The sequence below is a fragment of the Syngnathus acus genome, chromosome 9 (genome assembly GCF_901709675.1).
Source record: "Syngnathus acus chromosome 9, fSynAcu1.2, whole genome shotgun sequence".
Taxonomy (NCBI): Eukaryota; Metazoa; Chordata; class Actinopteri; order Syngnathiformes; family Syngnathidae; genus Syngnathus; species Syngnathus acus.
The window spans coordinates 4,155,141-4,175,206 of NC_051094.1; the positions used below are offsets into that span (position 1 = coordinate 4,155,141).

At 43.0% G+C, this 20,066-nt stretch overlaps 1 protein-coding gene and 1 long non-coding RNA gene across 3 annotated transcripts; both read right to left on the reverse strand.

Moving 5' to 3' along the window:
* Positions 1–1,105: 1,105 nt before the first annotated feature.
* On the reverse strand, positions 1,106–6,099 carry LOC119127338. The gene is made up of 3 exons (XR_005098810.1): positions 5,734–6,099; positions 5,340–5,400; positions 1,106–1,245 (listed from the first exon to the last, which is right to left on the reverse strand). It is a non-coding gene; the product is annotated as an uncharacterized LOC119127338 (long non-coding RNA).
* Positions 6,100–11,402: 5,303 nt separating this feature from the next.
* Positions 11,403–20,065, reverse strand: snx2 (sorting nexin 2). 2 transcript variants are annotated; one of them, XM_037259057.1, is made up of 16 exons: positions 19,838–20,065; positions 18,370–18,445; positions 17,706–17,866; positions 17,556–17,619; positions 17,288–17,473; positions 17,148–17,226; positions 16,950–17,025; positions 15,748–15,861; positions 15,576–15,669; positions 15,248–15,453; positions 14,942–15,085; positions 14,028–14,039; positions 13,206–13,286; positions 13,047–13,118; positions 11,874–12,669; positions 11,403–11,840 (listed from the first exon to the last, which is right to left on the reverse strand). In XM_037259057.1, the coding sequence occupies exons 1-15, from the start codon at positions 19,946–19,948 to the stop codon at positions 12,619–12,621; spliced, it is 1,527 nt and encodes a 508-aa protein (XP_037114952.1). In that variant the 5' UTR covers positions 19,949–20,065; the 3' UTR covers positions 11,403–11,840; positions 11,874–12,618. The 2 variants fall into 2 exon arrangements, with proteins under 2 accessions (XP_037114952.1, XP_037114954.1); XM_037259059.1 differs by lacking the exon at positions 14,028–14,039.
* Position 20,066: the final 1 nt, after the last annotated feature.

A 20,066-nucleotide genomic window follows, 5' to 3' on the forward strand; every position in this document is an offset into this window, starting at 1 on the left:
ACCAGCATCATGGAGCACAAAACACAAATATTGAGGAGGGGAGGGGCTGAAAAGGAGGGTGTCACTGACGGTGTGGGGGGATTGGGGGCACAACAGGACAGAGACAGTGGGTGGCGCGAAGGGGGGGGTCCGGGGGAGTAAACATGCTGATGATTTCCCAGGAGTTTGCTTCAAGAGGGCGAGAGACACCGGGAGTCACGAGTGAGAAAGAGAGAGCAGATGCTGTCCTGTCACCGTCGGCAACCGTAACCGCGGTGACGTCTCCTCCGCCTCCTCACAACAACAGCGAGCAAGATGCAAGAGAAAATCGAAAGGCTGACACACACACACACACATACGTTCTCAAAGGGCCTCTCGGACGCTTCTCATCGTCCAATTAGAGTCCTCACCAAGACGACAGCACTTCCTGTCTCGTTCAGCGCCGAATTGTTTGCACTTTTTCATCCCGTTGATCCCGGCGGAGACCAAAATGTCCGTCTGTCTGGCAGCTTCCACTTCACCCATTACTTTTCACACACACTTTGCTGCCATAGTTCACAAATGCAGGTTGAAATTGAAATGTATTTTATATGTCATCCAAACATTATGTAGCTTTTATCCCATAAAATGTGTATTATACTTGTTTGTTATGGTGCCAAATTGTTTTCTTGGTGTTTTCTGGTTTGGTGATGCGATGACATTTTGAATTTTGAAAGACTGTTTTTAATAAAAGTTAGAATTTAGTTTTATTTTATTTTAAAAATTAGCCTCTCGGTTAACTTGAAATTCCCTAAATAAAAGGATTTAGCCAAAAACTGGAACTAGAAATTGAAATGAAATATTTTTCTTACTTACTTTTCTTACTTTCGTGTCTTCACCCGTAACTGGTTGCTAGCCAACCGCAGGAATGCTCTTACTGATATAATAAAAAAGTTCTATTGAACATTCCTAATATGATGTAAGTGAAATGTTGAATATAAATCAACTTGATGTGTTTGTCGACACTTGTTGCTTCTTTCCTGCAAGCCACTAACTTTGGCACGCTAGCTAATTGGCTAGCTGTTATCACAAAGGTGTTGAAAAGTCAACAAGAAAGATCATTTGAACTACTTGTTTATTGTTTTTAATCATGAATATGAGTAATATTATTTATTTGCTAAAGACTTGGTGCTAACCTGTGCTCATTGCGTCTTCATTCCAGCTTTCCATCTCCTCTTCCTCCTCTTGTTCTTGCGCCTGCTGCTTGTCTTCTTCGTCCCTCAGAAACTAATTAAAGGCAAGAAGAGAAGAAGACCGGCGTTAGACGTTTTTAGGCCGGGTCAACCTCGCTCCCGACAAAAAAAAAAAAAGAAAAAAAAAAAAAGAAAAAAAAACTTCCTGCTTCCTGTCACATCTATTATTTTTGGGGGGCTAGCTTGATATGGCTGCTACATCAAAACAGCCAAAAACTGTCAAAAAACAACAACATTGACAATACAACCGCTAACAAAACTGACATCGCAACCATCACCGCAACCAACAACATTGAAAAAGATGACAAGCAACTGACACCACAAATGTTACATAACTCCTAACACATAATACTCATAACCCAGTAAAGTGTAATAATCCTCATAATATTCATGAAAAGTTATATTTTTCCATAAGAAAGGAGAATTAAAATAAAACAAATCTCATTTGCCCATCCCCAGCAACTACAGGTATTCCGCAGGGCTCTATCTTGGGGACCTTTCGCTTCATCTTCTCCCTTTCGGCCTAATTTTCTATAAATTTACAATAAATCATGTTTTGGATAAAAAAAAATATTTCAACTTTTAAAGGTTTGAAGATTTTCTGCTAATATTATGGCTTTTTTGTAGAATCACTTTTTATATTACAGCATTCTTTGGTTTACATGTTTTAGTCTACAATGAGTACACTAATATTTGCGCAACATAGTCAAACCGCTTTTCACTGACCAACCAATCTAATCTCCAGCCATCTTGCTCTGTAAAATTGAATTTATAACGTGGGTGGTTAAAGAGTTCCCATTGGTTAATATATAGTTAGTTACATGGGACAGAACTTGGGGAGGTGCTGAGCAGATTAGAATGACAAGGCAACAAAAAAGTCTAATTGGACAAAAAAAAGAGAAATAAATGAACAGAATACCATTGGGGGAAAAATGAATACAAATCCATAAAACAAATATTCCAATTTAGGTTATAATTGATGGTCATTGCTTCTCATTGGCCTTGCGCGTGCATTTGCGCGTTGGTTGCTGTCAATCAGCCGCTGATGAAGGTCAAGCACACATTCAGCTCTTTTCTCCTTCTTTTTTTGTCATCTCTCTCCCCCCCCCCCTCATGCTCTGTTAGGCGCCCCCCAGCTCCCTTTCGGTTATGTCGGCATGCGTGAGTGACTTTTGGGGGTTTGCTTGTGTTTGATGTTTAAAATGCTGGCAAATCGATACGTTCACACATGACGGGACGAGTCAGACACCAAACTAATGAACACGCGCACGCCGAGAGAGAGAAAGACACGACTCCGCCTCGTCTTTTCTTTTTCTCTCCTTCGATTGAGCTTCTTTTTCTTCCTTTCATCTGATTCAATCGTGAATACACGAAACGTATTATTTGAGGGATTACAATTCAATGACAAATTTAAACAGAATTTAAAACATGATTTGCTTGTATTTTTACTGGTGTTAACACGGAGAAAGAAATCTAAAGAAATGGGAAATATATGAGAAAATGAGTGCAATAAAAACGCCAATAAACTAATAACAGCAAAAGAGTCAAAAGGTTATCATTTAAGAAAAGCACATTACGTTACGCCACAATGGTCATTGTTTTAATCGTAAGTCTTTACATGCTCTGTCGTCAATATTACTAGTAAACTCATTTTCTTCCTACCTCAAAAAAGCAAAATCACAAAAAGTTACTTTTACTTTACTCATTTTTTACCATGACACTTCCATGATTGTGTGTGTCTTATTTTAGTTCACACTAAATGTCGATGACAAATTACAACACAAGCAATGGGTGTGCGTGCGTGTGTATGTGCAGCAGGTGCGGAGAAAGGATGTGTCGTGGTCGTCGGGGCTTTTAATTTGGCGGGGAGGGAGGAAGGAAGATACAGAGATGACAAATAGAACAGGAAGTGATGAACTCTTTGACAAATGAACCCAATCAGTTGAATCTATCGCGCGCGCGAACACACACATACACGCACACACACGCACAAGATGAGAAATAACTAGTTTGCGCTAATAAAGCCAACTAGCATGAGTGTGTCATAGGCCACACGCACACACATCCATCTTGTGGGGGCGGTCAGGAGGGGAGCACTCGAGTGCACTTGGCATGAAGGGGACATTTGTTAGTTATTTGTTAGCCATGTGGCACATTCAATAGTAGTCAAAGAAGCCACCCAACTGAAATCACTTTCTCCACGTTTTAGAATTCGGAGTACATTTTACGAAGAACTTTATTGGAAAAAAAAAATGTTTTATTGAAAATCTAACAGTGACATAAAAAGTAATGCAGAACCCCCTCTGTGTTTTCTCCTTTTGTTGCTTCAGAAATTCGAGTATACTTGTAAAAAAAACAATTTTCTCATTTCTCATAAGATAACGTTAAGATCAAATTTGATTAATTAACAACTTTTTCTCCCAAGAAATTGAAGATTTAATCCTTGGGTCTTTATTGTCCTTTTTTTCTCTTTGTGTTGTGTTGTTGTCTGTTGCGTAACAAGCACATCCATCACTGCTAGCTGCCTGGCTAACGTTAGCAATCAAGGTCAATTGTCTGACCTGTCTAATTAGGCCAATGCTTTTCACGTGCACACACACTTACACTTACACACACGCACACGCACACGCACACGCACACGCACACGCACACGCACACGCACACGCACACGCACACGCACACGCACACGCACACGCACACGCACACGCACACGCACACGCACACACACACGCACACACACACACACACACACACACACACACACACACACACACACACACACACACACACACACACACACACAGTGTCTATTACTGTTGTGTTGTTCTAAATGAAGAGCAATGTGTGTTCATCTTGAACGTGGTTCTTCGAATCAGCAAAGACGACATGTGTTTGTGTGTGAGTCTGTGTGTATGTGTGTGTGTGAAATGAATGAATGAATGAATGAATGAATGAATTGGCTTTTTCCTGTGTAACTGAGTTATTCGCACAATTTGTTTTTTGGATCTGAACAAGAAAATAATATAGGAATAGGATAAGAACAAATAATTATGACCTTTTTAGGGGAAAAAAGAACTAATAAAAAATAGAAGGAAAAAATATGACTTTTTTAATGTAGAAATTATGAAAAAAATTACTTGTGGGAGAATTGTTAAAGATCAAGGACAGGAATGATTAATATATACACTATGGATATACACTATGGATACACACACACGCACAAACACACACATTGTAGATAGGACACAGAACACAAGAGAAATCAAATGAAGTGAAGCAGATAAAGCTCTGCGCACAGACACACACACACACACACACACACACACACACACACGTGCACTCATACGCACATGCACACACGGGGCAGTGATGGATTCCAGTTATTAGCCAATCAAAAAGATGGATGGCGCAAAGCGGCGGCCAATCAGCGTCATCATCAAGATGCAGTTAACAGATAGCTTGCCGCCGCTAATCAACTTATTAAAGGTAGTGATAGCATCAGCGCATGAGCGAGAGTATGAGCCGGCGAACAAGCATGGCGGCCATGCTAGGCCGTTAACGTAGCTTCGTTTAGTTTAGCGACGGCAGGACCTCGCAAGATTGTTAACATAGATTATCTTAGCATCAAGGTAGCACCAGGGTTGCGCTGTGTCGTTAATGGCGCTTAGCTGAGCATTGGGGCCGCCAAAGATAGGTGACGTAGCTCAGCTTAGCATCAGTGATGGGACTAGAGCCTTGCTACATCCTTATCACAACTTAACTTAGCATCCGTTGGGCCTCCCAAGTTGTTAGTCATTTAGCAAAGCATCGCATGGTTTCATAACTCAGTTTAGCATCAGCGGTGGAAGCAACTGGGCCTTGCTAGGTTGTTGATATAACTTGGTGGTGGCAGTAGGGACTCCTCAAGTCCTTGGCAAAGCTTAACTTATTTCAGCACTGCCATGGGATCTTAGCTTAGAAGAAGCAGGTCCTCACTTGGTACTTATCTAGTGTTGGCAGGGGCAGGGTTTGGCAAGAGTGTTAACATAGCAAGCATTTCTAGCCTTGAAAATACTAACAAAGGAAAAAATGACACATTTCCATGCTCTTGTAACAACCTGTGGCTTTGACGTTATTATGAGGTCTTACCTCCAGTCTGTTGTTAGCATATTAGCATGAAGCATGAGCTCATGTACTCCAGTGGCACCACCTGCGGGCAGAAGAGATAAATGGATCAACTCATATTCTATAGCTGTGCTTTTTTTCAACTCAGGATGCTAGCTTGCTTTAGTTGTTGTTTTTGCTAACTTACTACTTACGGAAATCGTCATACTAACAATCTGCTGTAGCGCTTTCTCCACTCAGGTTGCATTGTTAGCATAAAAACATGATAGCATGTTAACTTTTGATCACTAGATGTGCGAGCGCCATTTTGCGGAAGGAGTTGTTCTTATTGGGGATAATTGAGTTGATTTAACAGATTGTTTTTTTAAACACCCTTACAATCCTTCCTGCACACTGAACTCCCAGTAGGTCCGCCCACCTGTGTCCCATCTTGATGATGTCACGCAGCAGGAGGTCCTGGCCGACACGGAGGTCCAGGTCTTCGGCGCAGGTGACAAGCAGCTTCGCTGGGAAAACAGCTGTCACTTCACTTCACACTGCGTGTGTGCGTGTAAATGTGTGTGTGCGTAGATTCGTGACCCCTGGGCTGTGATCAATAATAAAAGTGACAGATGGAAAAGCTGAGAGGGAATTTCTACCACTTCCTGACTTTGACTGACAGTCCAGAGGAAAGAATATCACACATCATTGTCATCATGATAATATTTGCGTTTTCATTCATAGTACCATCTAGTAGCAATAACAATAAGCAAATTCCAAAACAGAATTTTTCACTGAGATTTTACATCTTATTTTTCTTTGATTTATTAAGATTGTTGTCTACAAAACATTACTTTATTTTTCAAAAATAGACAAAATTAATTTGCAAATTTGGATTTTTGAAATAGAAAATTGTATTTATTCTTAAAAGATAATGGTTTAAAATAAAAGCCTCCTAAAAATGAGGTAGTCTGTTGTATTTTTCATCAAAAGTACTGACTTATAATGAAGCACATAACATAACTCCTGTAATATAATTTCAATACATGGGTGGACCTGGAAGGGTGTCTGGGGCCCCCAAAGCCCCCCTGAAGGTGCTAATGATGACCCTTGGTGCGTATGGCTGAGAGTTCAAAGGTGAGAGATCACCACTTCAGACAGAGATGAATGAACATACAATCGCTAGCGCTATTTTCCTGTTGGCATATTAGCGTAACATGCTGCTGGCAATATAATTATTATTACCTCTGGTGAATCTTCAAGTCTACGGTTTTACCTTTCTTGGTTAATTTTAAAAATAGTCCATGCCCCGCTTAACCCCATCCCATTCGATGTTTCCCGACCGGACCCCCGGGTACCTCAATCCCATCCCAGCATACATCACTGTCAAGATAAATGTGAGGTCATCAATTTCAGAACAAAAGTGTTGTTACGATACGCCGCGCGTACAACACACATAAGGCCTATCATGCTACGTTAAGATAAGCTAAGCAGTCCCATGAAGACGAAGGAACGGCAAAGCCATGATTGATGAACTGACAACCGATGTGTACGTTTTGGATGGTTTGTTTTCAAGTTTGAAACTGATTTATCTTCATTTTTTTAAAACACCAAATCTGGCATTGTAATGTTCTCTTATTTTTGGGGGTTCTAGTCCATTTCCTTTGGTTACAAGTTTTAATGAGTTTTATATATTTTCAGAATAGACCGCTGACCTTTTGATGACAACATCACTTTTCTGTCTTCTGATTGGTTGGTCTGCGAAAAACTGTGGCAATCTGCACACATTACTACATTTAGAATATCTGGTATGATTTCTTGGGTTTTAGTTGACTCTTTTTTTAGTTTTTGACGCGTTATTAGCTGAATATTGATTGTAAACTACTCCACATTATTTACATGGCACAACTGCGAGCTCTTATATCGCCTTTTTCCAAGCACGAGATGCAAGGCCCACACCGTTGGCATCCAATCACGAGTCTTCTCCTTTTGCGTTCTCCAGATGTGTCTTGGCGGGAATCTGCCGTCCATAATTACGCCACACGGCAGGCCGGCGTAAAAGTACATTTTGGTCGTGGCGAGGTGGAGGAGGAGGCGGCGATCCATTTATTGATGAGCCGTCAGCTAGCGGCGTGTCAGCTAGCAGTGGAGCGGCGTCCGGCGCAAAGTGTGCCTGATGTTGGGTGACATCTCCACAGGAAGAGGCGCAGCTTAACCTTTTCTCTTGATGACTTGAATCAAAATGTAAATGCGTCCGGCCTCATCGATTGCCGCCGCCACCGCCGCTGACGGGAATTACCCAGAGTTCACCTCTCGTGCTAACGGCCCGCGCGGCGTTAATGACTTTAAAGTTGCCACTAAATGAAAATGGGGGGGGAGCTGATGAAGCAAAACAAATGCTAAAAACAACTCGTCAACAATCAGCAGTTAGCTCGTAGCTATTCAGCTACCGATACCGCCGACATGCACACAATTAACATGTTCACCAGAGTCATTAGCATTATGCTTGTTGGCATGTTCACCAGCGCTACTTAACGATGCAAAACGAAAGACTAATTGTAAAAGAAACAAAAAAAAGGACTCATTGCCTTTGGGTTTTCTCTACTCAAGAGGCAAATATTTGTACCAACCTACCAACCAACCAACTAGCTAACTCATTCACTAACTTAAGTTAGCAATTACTAACACAAGACAAACTAACAAACGGCTGAACATCCAAAAAAAACTAACTAATGTAGTTAAAACACATTTCTTTCTAAAGTTAACCCTTTCCATGTTTTTCAAATTCAATGTCTGCCAGATGACATCATTTATACATTTCTGGACCAAGGTGGAAATTTTTATATATTTTGTTCGAGTATTTCAAGTTTCGCAAAGAGTGGTAAAATCCAACAAAGTCTAAGGCTTAGCCAAGGAGACACCGTATCAGTTTGTTAGCTTTTCCAGGCACGGCGCAGCGCAGAAGGTGAAAGTAGTTTTTTTTTTTGCATTGTTGTTTTTGTTTTTTTCTTTCACGCTGTCAGACTTCATGAAAGCTCCATCAGCCGTGACGCCGACCAACCGACTCAGCAGCGCCGCCCGCGTATTGGCACGTGTCAGCGCGCCGCCATGGATTTATGTATGCAAATGTCTACGCTCGATGCCGTCTGACAACGGCGCAGATCTATGAGCCCTCGCCAAGGCCAACGAGAGCGAGAAGAAGACGAAGAGGACGGTCGAGGAGAAGGAGAAGACGAAGATCGAGGCCTGCATGCTTCTCGTCCGCGGTCGGGTGAAAAAAGTGGATATGAGCGGAAAAATGATGCGAGGAATACACTGCAAAGGCCTGTCAAGCAGATGGCCAGTCAGCACAGCGGAGGCTGCAGGCTGGCCTCTGATTGGACGAGATACAAGCAGGACGCTCCTCAGACCAATTATTAGCCAACTGCAAAAGTTGCTCAAAGGTTTTTGTGGATCCCTGTATTCAACGTGTGAGGCCTTAACGGTGGCAATAATTACCAATAAAACTTAAAAGTTGCTTGAATAAAAGTGTGATTTTTGCCATTACGATCTTTTGATCTGACAACAAAAATCATTTCTGATCTTAGTCATTTTGATTTGATCTGTTGTCGGGAATGATGACATTTAGAAGTTGTCATAATGACACAATTAATATTACCTAATGACAGTTTTGCCAACTTTGCAATTTTTGTTAACGCACCGTTATAGTCAACGTCACAAAAAAGGCCGACGAAGCAGGACCGTTTTTAGCTGTTTGTGCGAATGGGGTGGGGGGGGGGCGTGTCTCGGCATACCGGAGCCTGTCGTGGAGACGTCGGTGAGCGCCCGTCGCCATGTCACCGGCCTCCGCCCCCTGGGGAGGGAGCCGCCCGTCAAACGTAAAGGTTGCGGCCACTTTGCATAATCGTTAGCGCGGCGACAGGAAGTCGTTGCGGAAACAATCAATGTTGTTTTAAGAGATTACACCAAAAAAACAAAGAGGTTGAACAACATCCGCACCGCGACAATGACAGCCATTTAAACAGAATCGCCCTTAACATGTACATTTCTTTGATTTTTTTTGTTGAGCGAATTGTTTTACGCCATTTTTAGCATTTTATGAATACAGCTTTTATTTCTAAGCGATCTTTTTATTCATCTTTGACGTTTTATCTTGAAGGATAACATCTAACACATGATTGGTCATTAACGAGGCACAAAGTTATTACGCAGCAAAGGCGAATGACACGAGGTCAAAATATATTCAGGGTAAAAATAATACATCGTGTGCGGAGGAAAGCGTGTGCGTGTTTCACGTCGGGGAGATAAGTCAGGAAACGGATGACTGTTATTGGCCGGCCGGCTCTTATCTCCCCGCCTCCCACTTTTCATAGAAATTTGCTCAAGACGACAACGATGACTTGTTGTGTTTTGGTCTCATGTTTCCCGTTGCCACCGAGCACTTGTTCTTTGTTTACTTGACGGCATACTTAAAGAACCTCAAGTAGACTTACAGCACTGCATCCCAAGTACACAACCTAAAGGCCACTAAAATACCTTCGAACTTTGGACCCTGATGCACACCTAAATGCAATAACGAAAATATCTCAAAGTCCCAAAGGACCTAAGAGTCTGAAGGACATCGAGAGAACCAGCGCCTTAGAAATCAAAGTAAACCTGAAGACTCCCAATGAAGAACCTGAACAATGCCTAAACACAAGTACATTGGATCCTTAGTACAACAGTACTTTAGAACCTGTGAGTTGCTTCAACTTTAGTACCTTGAAAGTACAATTAGTATGTGAAGGACACTTAAAAACCTTTAAACCGAAAGAGAACACATACGTGACATAAGACCGGTACAGACCACCAACTTAGAAACTGAAATATTCTTACAGACCGGAAAAGTTCAAACCCAAAGTACTAAAAAGTGTTCATGTTGCTACTTAGCGCACACGCGTCCGTGTGTACGCGTGACTGTCAGTGTCGTGCATGACAAACTGGTCCAATTTCAACGTGGTGGTCTTCTGAGATTTGTCTCCCCCCCTTTTCTGTTTTAGCCCGTGTCAGATGTGGATATCGAGTGGGGGAGGGGCAGATGAGGTGGGGGGGGTGGGAGACTACAGTGTGTGTGTGTGAAGGGGGGTGGGTGCACTCGAGGTGGTTAAGGGGGTCCCTCAGTGACAGAGCAGAAATAATTAAAGTTTTCTGTGTTGTTTCTTATCAGCTGCTGGGGGCTCTTGATCATTTCAGGGGGGGGGGGGGGGGGGGGGGTCCTGTATGGGGGTTTGTGCTGCATCAGCTAATATGATAACAAAGTGATAACAAAATGAACAAGGACATAACACCGACATCATCATCATCTTCCTCCTAATCATCATCATGGCCATTATCTACCGGCGCCGGCTTACGCAACACAAAGTGAGAACATGAAAATGTGGCAAACGCAGGCCAAGATAATACGTCACCCCGCCGGGCAGAGGTTTGAACGCAGACATTGGCATCAGGACATTAGTGTCAGTCTGTGGGCGCTAACCTGTAGCTGGCGTGATAGCTACAGGATCATAGTTTCATCATCGTCTGTTATTTTATTTTATTTTTTTATTTCGCTCCGAAAATGTTAGCATGTCAGGCAACAAAGTTAGCATGTTACATGAAAATCCCCAGAGGAAACAAAACACAAGTTGTTCTGTTTACGTTTTTTAACGCAACCAAGGAAGTCATCGCATATATTTTCTATAAGATGCTTTTAACTTAATAACACTGCCATGTTGAGGTAACAACAATGAAAGAAACAAAAAATTGACATTCGCTAGGATGTTGAATACAGCTACGGCTTTTAATGTACCTGTTAACGTCACATATTTTGTTTGGGGAAAACAAAAAATGTGAGGTCATGAAGCCGCTTACGAAAAAGAACATCAGCTACGTGAAAATCTCTGAACGAAATGGGAAAGCAATTAAAAGAAAGTAGACACAATGTCCTCAGTTACTTTAAACAACGCAATACCATCAGTTTGGTCACTTTAGCAGTTAGCATGCAAGCTGTAATGTGCTCTCGAATGTAAAGCAAAGTCAAAATGTGAAGTACCAAAAAGAGTTTTACCGTTCAAATGAGTTCAAGTCAAGTGATGAGGATAATTTCTTTATTTTCATCACATCCAAATGTCTTAACAGTAAAGTTGCAAAATATGAAAAAGTTGGCAAAAATAAAGGCAAATGCTGAAATCAAGTCCAATTAAGGGGAAAAAAATAATAAATTAAAACAAGTGGTACAAATCTATTTAAGAGTGACCCTTCTCGCTAGTTGCTAGCTAGCATTGCATTTAAGCGGTTTACATTGAAAAAGTAACGAAACATTCTACAGTAGTGATGTTTTGGCAACTAATGGCCACTTTCCTCACTTCATATTTTGGTGAGTGGTGACAATTAACTAGCATGGTACGCTTAGCTGCTCTGAAAAGAAAATAATTCTTGATTAACATGTGAAGCTTAATCAAAGAGATTAGCCAGTAGTCAACTTTACATTGATACTGTGAAATTGATGTGGCTGTAGCAGAAATGGACCTAGCACTTGATGTGGCTGTAGCAGAAATGGACCTAGCACATCACAAGTGACTCGCACTTGAATTTGTTCGTACATTGAGATTGTTAATGCTCAGCTTACCAGCTTGCAAGTTGACAGGAAAATTTGAAAAACGTATTTTCAAATCAAATCACATTACAAAGAAAAATCAGCACAAAAATAGGATGGACAACAATTTAAGATATTGAAATGCTCTTCACACTAGCTAGCGGCTCGTTAGCATACCATTTGAGTGGTTAAGCAAAGTGAAAAAATTAAGCAGTCGAGGCTTTTTCACGTTTTTATGAACATTCTTCTGGTTTCACATTTTGGCGGAAATAAATTAGTATTTTGTTGATTAGCTTAGCTGCTCCCAAAAGACAAAAATATCGGAGAAAAGTATAAGCTACATCTATAATTCAGCGTTTTGTTGTTGTTGTTGTTGATAGTGTTAGCATAAGGTTAGCCGGTAAGTGAAACTTCAAAAACAAATGATTGTAAACATTGAAAGCGTTTTTAAAATTAGTGTGATAATTTGAGCAATTCAAGAGTGAGCCTTTGACGGGAATTTTTTTGCCACTTAACAAGACACGAAGGTTTGGTGAAAGGCCAAAAGCTGACACAGATTCATGAAAAACAAAGTAGAGGTCGTTCAAGTGTCGTGGGGGGAAAAAGAAGCTGTGCCCCGGTCAGGTGATGAAGAAGAAAAAGAGGAGGAGGAGTAAGAGTTCCGACAGTCCCCGTTTAGGAAAGGAGGAGGCCAGGTGCATTGTGGGCGGTCTATGAGATGGCTTTGGCCTCTGGTAAGAACGCTTCCCAGTACTTTATCAGCTGTTCACAAACACGCAAATATGAATATAATTATCATCATAATACAGTTATCTAAAAACGACATCTTTTTTAGATAAACATATAAACGCAAAGTAAATAGTTCAAAGTAATACATTTTTGTACAAAAAAAATGTGAAGTGCTTCAAAACATATTTTGTAGACAAAAGTGCTATATATAATTTTATCTATAGATATAAAAATGCAATGAGCGAGTTTTAATAGACATATGTGTACTAAAACCTGTTTGAATATACTTTTAGGGGTATGAAAGGGTAATGAAAAATGTATCAATGTATTTCAACTGGTATAAAATATTTCTAGACAAAGTGTAAAAAAGAAAACCTAATATGTTTAATTTCAGGTATTACATTTGTTACCTGTTGTTGCGTGAGCGCGAGGGCTTCCAAATATTTGATGATAATGTTCTTGAAGTCATTGACGCGCTCCTTCTGCAATGACCCAAACGACAACGTGGTTGTTTACAAATGCAGAAGTGGGTGTGGCACAGCCAGCCGCATTGTTTGTTGCAGGCTTACCTCAAAGCGACTCACTTCCCGGCGGATGATTCTGGAAATTTGCTCAAATTCTCGCTCACAGTGCTGGACTTTGCCCTCCAACTGCAACACAGCGACGTTAGCGTCGTTAGCCACAAAAAGATTTAGAAACCCTTGAGGAAAGTGAGTGTGTTTTAACACAAGTAGTGGTGCGCCAGCTCCCTCCAATGGTGTAAGAAAGAATTGCTGCTAAAGAACACTTCTGTTGTATTTAACTTCTTAATAGAATAGAAATCTATGCTAGTGAGTGTTTCTCCTTGACCATTCACCTCACAGGTTTGCTATATGAAAATACTGATTAGACACAGGAGTGCCTTTGGCTGTCCGCAATAAAAGGCCACTCCAAACTGCTATTTTGGCTCATTTCGGTGGAAATACAGAAAAGAAATAACCTGTTTCCAGCAGAGGGCCAAACTTGACATAATTACGCAAATATATAAATAAATAAAGCGTCAATGGATGGCATGTAACCACTTATTGGTACTTGGGAAATGGTGTGATGAAGCGCATGCATGTGTCAGTTGTCATGTGTCACGTGACAAAAAAAGAAAAATCTTCACTCATGTTACCCGAGGCAAAATTTACAAATAATATAAAACTGATAACATACTAAGAATTACGAACGTTTTCTAATAAATATGAAGGAATGTGATCATATAAGAATAATAACCAGATTAAAATGTGATCTAAAAGTATAATACAGCTGGGACCCCCCATAAAATTAAAATAAATGTAGGATGAATAAGAGAAAAGGATGCTAAAAAACAACGAGAACGTCATATAGGGCGGAGCTTAGAGTCCTACCTCTTCGATTTCCTGGAGCAGCGAGGCATGATGGGGGGGGAAAAAATTCAAGCAAATTTCAAAAAGTAAAAATCACTATCAGTGCCTCCAAAACTGCTGAAAATAATATAATGAATGTTTTCATTCATTGGCTCTCAATGAAATTGATTTTGAAATGAAAACTGAAATTTGAGCCCTTGTTTTGTTTGGTTGTTTTCTAAAGCAAGAACAAGTCTGTCAATTTCATGCACGGCCCCACAGGGGGCATTGTGGCTGCAGACACTATGCTAACTAAAACTGAGCAACATTACAATTGTTACACGTTAACAAGGTGACCATGTTAGCACATCACAACTCAAGACTTTTTTTTTAATGAAGGGCAAAAAAATCATATCAGTGTGCGTGTGTGCGCATTCTCGTGTGTGTGCACGTTGTGTGTAGTCGCTGGTGTGTCCATGCGTAGTAAATAAAAGCTTGTTGCAACTCTACTGCCAAACATTGACTTCTGACAGCAACAACATCACCCCCCCCCCCCCCCCCCCCGGCTCCTCTGCTAACTGCAGACCCCCGACAGTGCGTGTGCTTTCTGACAGACGCCTCGCAGGCTGAATTTGTAGGCTGACGGGCTAATAAAAGTATTTTTTCTTCTTCTTCGTTTGATAAAATTCCTCAGCCGCAAAAACAAAAACTTTTCACTTGAGTGAGTAGCAAAGGTGCGTTTGTTTCATCGCGCTGGACGTGGCAGGCGGACGACTCTGGGAGGGGAGGCGCAAGTGATAAGCTCGCCTTGCCTCTTTGACGTTGCTAGTTCTTTGTCTTGGATGTTGCAATGTAATGAGCTTTGCATATCGTGTCTAATTTATTTTACGATATAATATCGACACGTGTACTATGTGAGTTAGTTTCCTTTTTGACGTCACCTGTTGTCTTCTTACCTCTTTGATGTCGTCTTTGGCCTGCTGCAACTTGTCGGATTTGTTTGAAAACTGCAGTTTGACTTCGGCCTCGCGTTTCTTCTGCAGGAGCAGTTGAGTGTCCTGCCACCTCTGCCAGGCCTTCACGCGCTGCTCAAACACGCCCTGCACACGCAGACATCACGTCATCATGTATCGTACACGTCGTACGGTGAACCGCCTGATATAGCGCGCCTTCTCATTCCCGCCCCATTGTATCGCAATAAAGAAATCAAGTCTCAAGTTTCTTTTTCAATCTACGCTTTAGCAAAGGCGTGAGTGACGCACCTTAACAGCTGTGAGGAGGCGCACGTAGTCTCCGAGCAGCTCGGCCAGGAAGTAGAAGTCAGCGGTGGCCTGCTGCTGGTACTGCTGCTCTATCTTCTCCTCCACCTCAGCCAGCTGAGACAAAGCTCGGGATAGCGCCGTGTGGTCCTCGCTGTTGCCCAGCATGGCCGCTGACTTGGCGAACTGTGCCGTGCTCTGTGACAACTCTGCACGTGCGCACAATTATTCGTGGGGTCATCGACAAGCACACACACATTTACAAACACATTCATATTCACGTACTGTACGTGTGCAGGTATATTTTCTAACGCACGCTTGCATCGTTTACCTTTCCTGTGACACACAAGTGACTCCACACTGACGTGAAGTTTCCTCAATTGTGCGTCGAGATTCTCAAAATGTTGCTGCTTCTCCTCGAACCACTGACGCAAACGCGCGCATCGCAGTCACAAGGTTACAAAGCCGTCAATCGGCACCCCGCTTCCCCCGGAGCAACTCACAGTGTCCGACTCGTTCATCTTGATGGTCATCTTGTTGACGGCGTCAGCCGCCTTGTTGACCATCCTGAGGAGGCCGGCGCCGCTCAGAGCCTGCGTGTTGACGGCCCGCGGCAACTGGGACGCGCGCGTACAGGCGCAAAACAGACAATCATCAAAGACGCCTTTTTCCGTGTCTTGCTGTTCGGTGCAGGGGAGTTGAAGGGCATCGTAGTGGAGGAACAGGAAGGGGATGCAATGATGCCATTGAAATCCACGACAACTATTTTACAGGGCATGCGGCGTGAAAGGAGGTCGAAGGTCGAACCAGAACTTGACAAGAGGCAGGACAGTGGACAGGACCGAGGCAACACCATACTAGGTTGGCAGCTATCAAATATTTTTTAAAAATCAATTTTTCTTGTGATGATTCCATCGGTTAATTGGATAAAATTGAATTTTGCAACAAAAAAATGTAACATTAAAGTTTCTTTCAAAATCAATTTTTATCTTGTTTGTGTTAATGAACCGATTTGTGGGACGTGTGTGTGTGTGTGTTGAGACTTGCGAGCTAAACGCATACTAGTCATGCTAACGCAACGGCATGACGGCGCCCCCTGATGGAGAAAGCCGGCGCCGTGTCGGTCTTTGATGACACAAAACGACTCGTGACGTTTGTTTCGCCCCATTTAATTAGGCGCCGCTGTCTCGCTTTCGACACAATCACTTTGTCGCCATCCCACCCCAACACAACACCCTCTTTAATTCCCGTCATTCTGCACCCCGCCCTCAAAGCGATTGGAACGTCGTCCGCATTCCAGATTAAATCAGAGCGTCAGCGAGAGAGCTCATTTTTCTTCATTTCGGAAAAGTTTACTTTCGCCTTTGGTGGTCCTGCCCCAACCCCCCTCAAAACCATTTAAGCGGAGGCAGGGTCTCAGGGGTCCTCGTTGATGGAGGCTAAATGAAAGGGGGGTAAGGTGGAGGGGAGCGGGGGGCTATGGGTTGGGGACCACGGGGTGCTTTTCATTTATAACCCCCTCCTGGTTGCGTTTCATTAAGTGGGCCGGACGGGACGCCGCGCTCGCTCAAGCGTCCCACAATTCATCTGTTAAGTCGCTGACAGACCGCCATTTATTTGGTAGGCCGCGCCCCTAAGCACACCAGCCTGGTCCCAAAAGGCATCTCGGTGTGGGGTGTGTTGTTTGTTTGGTTTGTCGATTTACCTCGGAACTCTCCAGAAACTGCACGAGGTCGGGATCCTTGAGCAGGACGGGATGCTGCACCGTGCGCATCAGGTACCTGCACCACAACGTGACAAAACTCTATGGTAAGTCCAGGTGAGCCAAAACGAGCTCATTTTGTTCACACGCAAGACTCAGCAGCAGCAACAACAACAAATTGGACATGTGACATCATCATACCTCTCCAAAGCCAACCTTCTCTTCTCCACAAATTCGTTTGACGATTGGTCCTCCTTCCCGACCTTCACCTTGGTCATTCCTACATGACATGCATCATACATGACTGTGGTCAACATGTTTGTGTTGCCATAGCAACATACCCACAATGCTCTTCTCCGGAGCGGGAGGCACGATGTAGCCCACGTGCATGTACTTGGACGCCAGCTTCCCGTGAAGGCCCAGGAAGTCGCTGAAGCGACGCTTGACCGAGAACTCGGGAAGCCTAAACAATGACGATGATGCCTTGGTGGACACCTTGTAGGCCATGTACGCGTTCATGCCGTCGCCTGGGAACAGCAAAACCGAGCGAGTCTTGCGAGCCGACTGAGGTGAGGACGTTTCAGTAGAGGATGGCGAGGACCGACTCACCGACTTTCTCGGGGTCCGACACAGAGATGGAAATGTCCAACGTGTCGCTGGACTCTTCTTCGAGCTGAAGATACAGTAACACACACATTTTTGTGTACATGTGAACACTAGTGTGTGTCCAAAGGTATGTGTCTGTTTGTGGATGTTTACCTCATCGAAGGAAGAGTGTGTAAACATGTCGTTGTGGCCGTGTCCTAAGCGCGGTGTGAGGACGGAGGTGGGCGGCGTGATGGGGGTGATGGCGGGCGACGGGCCGTCCGACAGCAAGACGTCTCTCTCCGGGCTGTCCAGTGACACTTCCTCTGTGGCCTCTACCAAGCGCGCACACGAGACAAAATGGCAGCCGATGTGTTTATATTTGAAAGCCGAACATTTGGTTGCGCTGTTTGAATGTAGTAATTGTGCCTTAGATTTGATTACTTATTCCAATATTGTACAATTGTTAAGTATAGTTTGGTTGGATTTAACATTAAAATACATTTGCGGGTAATCTTTTAGAACTTTTTCTTCATACACTGTGCATTTTTTTTTTTTTTTTCCCTCACTGACCTCACACGACAGTCACCTTTCACTGATATACATTTAATGTAAGGCAATCAAACAAACAAAAGCAAAATGAATACAAACTAATTAAAAACATGTAACAAAGGACAGTTCTTTTGGGGGGTTCTGGAACAAATTAATTGTCTTTCAAGTCATTTATATGGTAAATATTGATTTGACAGCCAAATAAATAGAGTTACAAGCTTGGTCATAGAGCAAATAAAAGAAAAGTCCCGGCACCACTCTATGACATCATCCAGTAAGCACCTACCGGCAAACAGATCGTCTGCGTCATCGTCAAAGTCAAGCTTGGGCCCGTTGGACTTCCCACTGCTCGGGTACACTTCCTGAGGTGGGACGGACGGACAGACAGCAAGTGACACAGGGACAACAAGTCAAATCGGAGTCGATGCTCGTTCAAAGCACCTGAAGCGTGTCTAAGGGCACATGCAAGCGTCACACGGCGGTTAGCGTCTTTCAATATTGACAAAAGTGAGGAGCCGCAGTAACTCGTCACACTCAAATGCGTCTTTTGCTGTCACTTTGACAGGCAAAGCAGGTGCAAAAATAAGAAGAAAGCAGAAATAGAGAGGCCCCAAAAGAAGAATGTGTCAAGAAAAATGGAGCCTTCTTTTTAACAGGATTAGTTAGTCGAGTATAGACTGTCAAATTAAAACCCATGCGACATATGCAATTTATCCAAAACGTTACTTGAGTAAACACCAACCTGCAACATCTTAAGCTTGCGCTTCCTATTCTAACTATCAAGCTAACTTTCCAATAACTCGTACTTCACATCCTCTGCTCAGTGGGAACAACAACCATTATTAGTTCGGGACCTTCTCTGCCTCTTCGTCTTGCTCCTAATAATACCGCATGTCTTCTAATGGAGCTCAGTGCTGCTTAGCCTGTTGTGGTTAAATGAGGTACTACACTCGAGGGTCAAAGCATGCAATGCTTTATTCAGACTTGTCTGAATACTGTACCAACGCATTCAAATAACAATGGTATAAAAGTCTGGGATATTCCCCACAATGGCAGCATATTTTGTTTAAATGAAGAGGAAGAAATGACAAGGAGCTTCCATCGGTCTGACTCAACACAAATCTGCTAAACAGGAAGACTCATCAGCGGGAAAGAATTTCAAGTGCTGACCAGACAAAAAAAGTTAAACAAAGGAGTGAACTGTCAATCCAAACCAGTGTTACACAACCTATTTTGACCACACAATAATGTCACAAAGTGTGGAAGAAGAGGTTAATTGCGTGCTTTCTGTCACCCAGTGGATGGGCATTATATGGTTCTGACTTTCAATATGTCACTGGCAAGGTTCAAACAAACCGAATCACATTTAAGTCACCACGAATAAGTGTATTGTGGTTTATTACAAGTCGACACAAGACAATCTTGAGATGTTTACAGATAATATAGTAGAAAAACTGTGCTTGTGTAGTTTTTATTATGCCCCAGTGTCCGTGAACGCTCCATCCTCACCTGCGTGCCTGACGCGTGCACGCGCACCTCAGGATCCGCATACGAACAGAGGACCCTCGGCAGCTTCCGTAGTTACATTTAACTCCAAGATACAAGGAGTTACAACAAATAAATTGCTTTTGATATAAAGGATGGACACATCAGCGTAGTCTATCAAAGCCAGTAGAGTAATGATTAACGGCTCTCTTCCTCCGTCCGCTGCTAGCTTGAAAAGTCCAGCCCAGCCCTCTTCCATCAGTACTCACCTCGCGAGGGCCGCCCGCCAGCTCCAGGAACAGGTCCTCGGTGTCCTCCAGCTCCTGGAAGTCGCTGTGGTTCAGCGGAGGGTCCCTGGCTGTGTCCGCCATAGACTGCATTTGTGGTTGCGGGGTGATTTGCGGGGAGGCAACAAACGTAGCACGCCCAATGACGGCTAACTGCTACAGCCAGGAGCTAACCTCCGCGGCGGGTGACTGACAATCGGGAGGGGCGGGG

Coding starts and splice junctions, on each gene's coding strand:
- snx2 (XM_037259057.1), bottom strand. CDS start 19,948: ATGCAGTCTATGGCGGACACAGCCAGGGACCCTCCGCTGAACCACAGC. Junction 13,119..13,205: donor GGGAAGTGAGTCGCTTTGAG/GTAAGCCTGCAA, acceptor GGGTCATTGCAG/AAGGAGCGCGTCAATGACTT. Junction 12,670..13,046: donor TCGCGCTCACGCAACAACAG/GTAACAAATGTA, acceptor GTTTGTGAACAG/CTGATAAAGTACTGGGAAGC.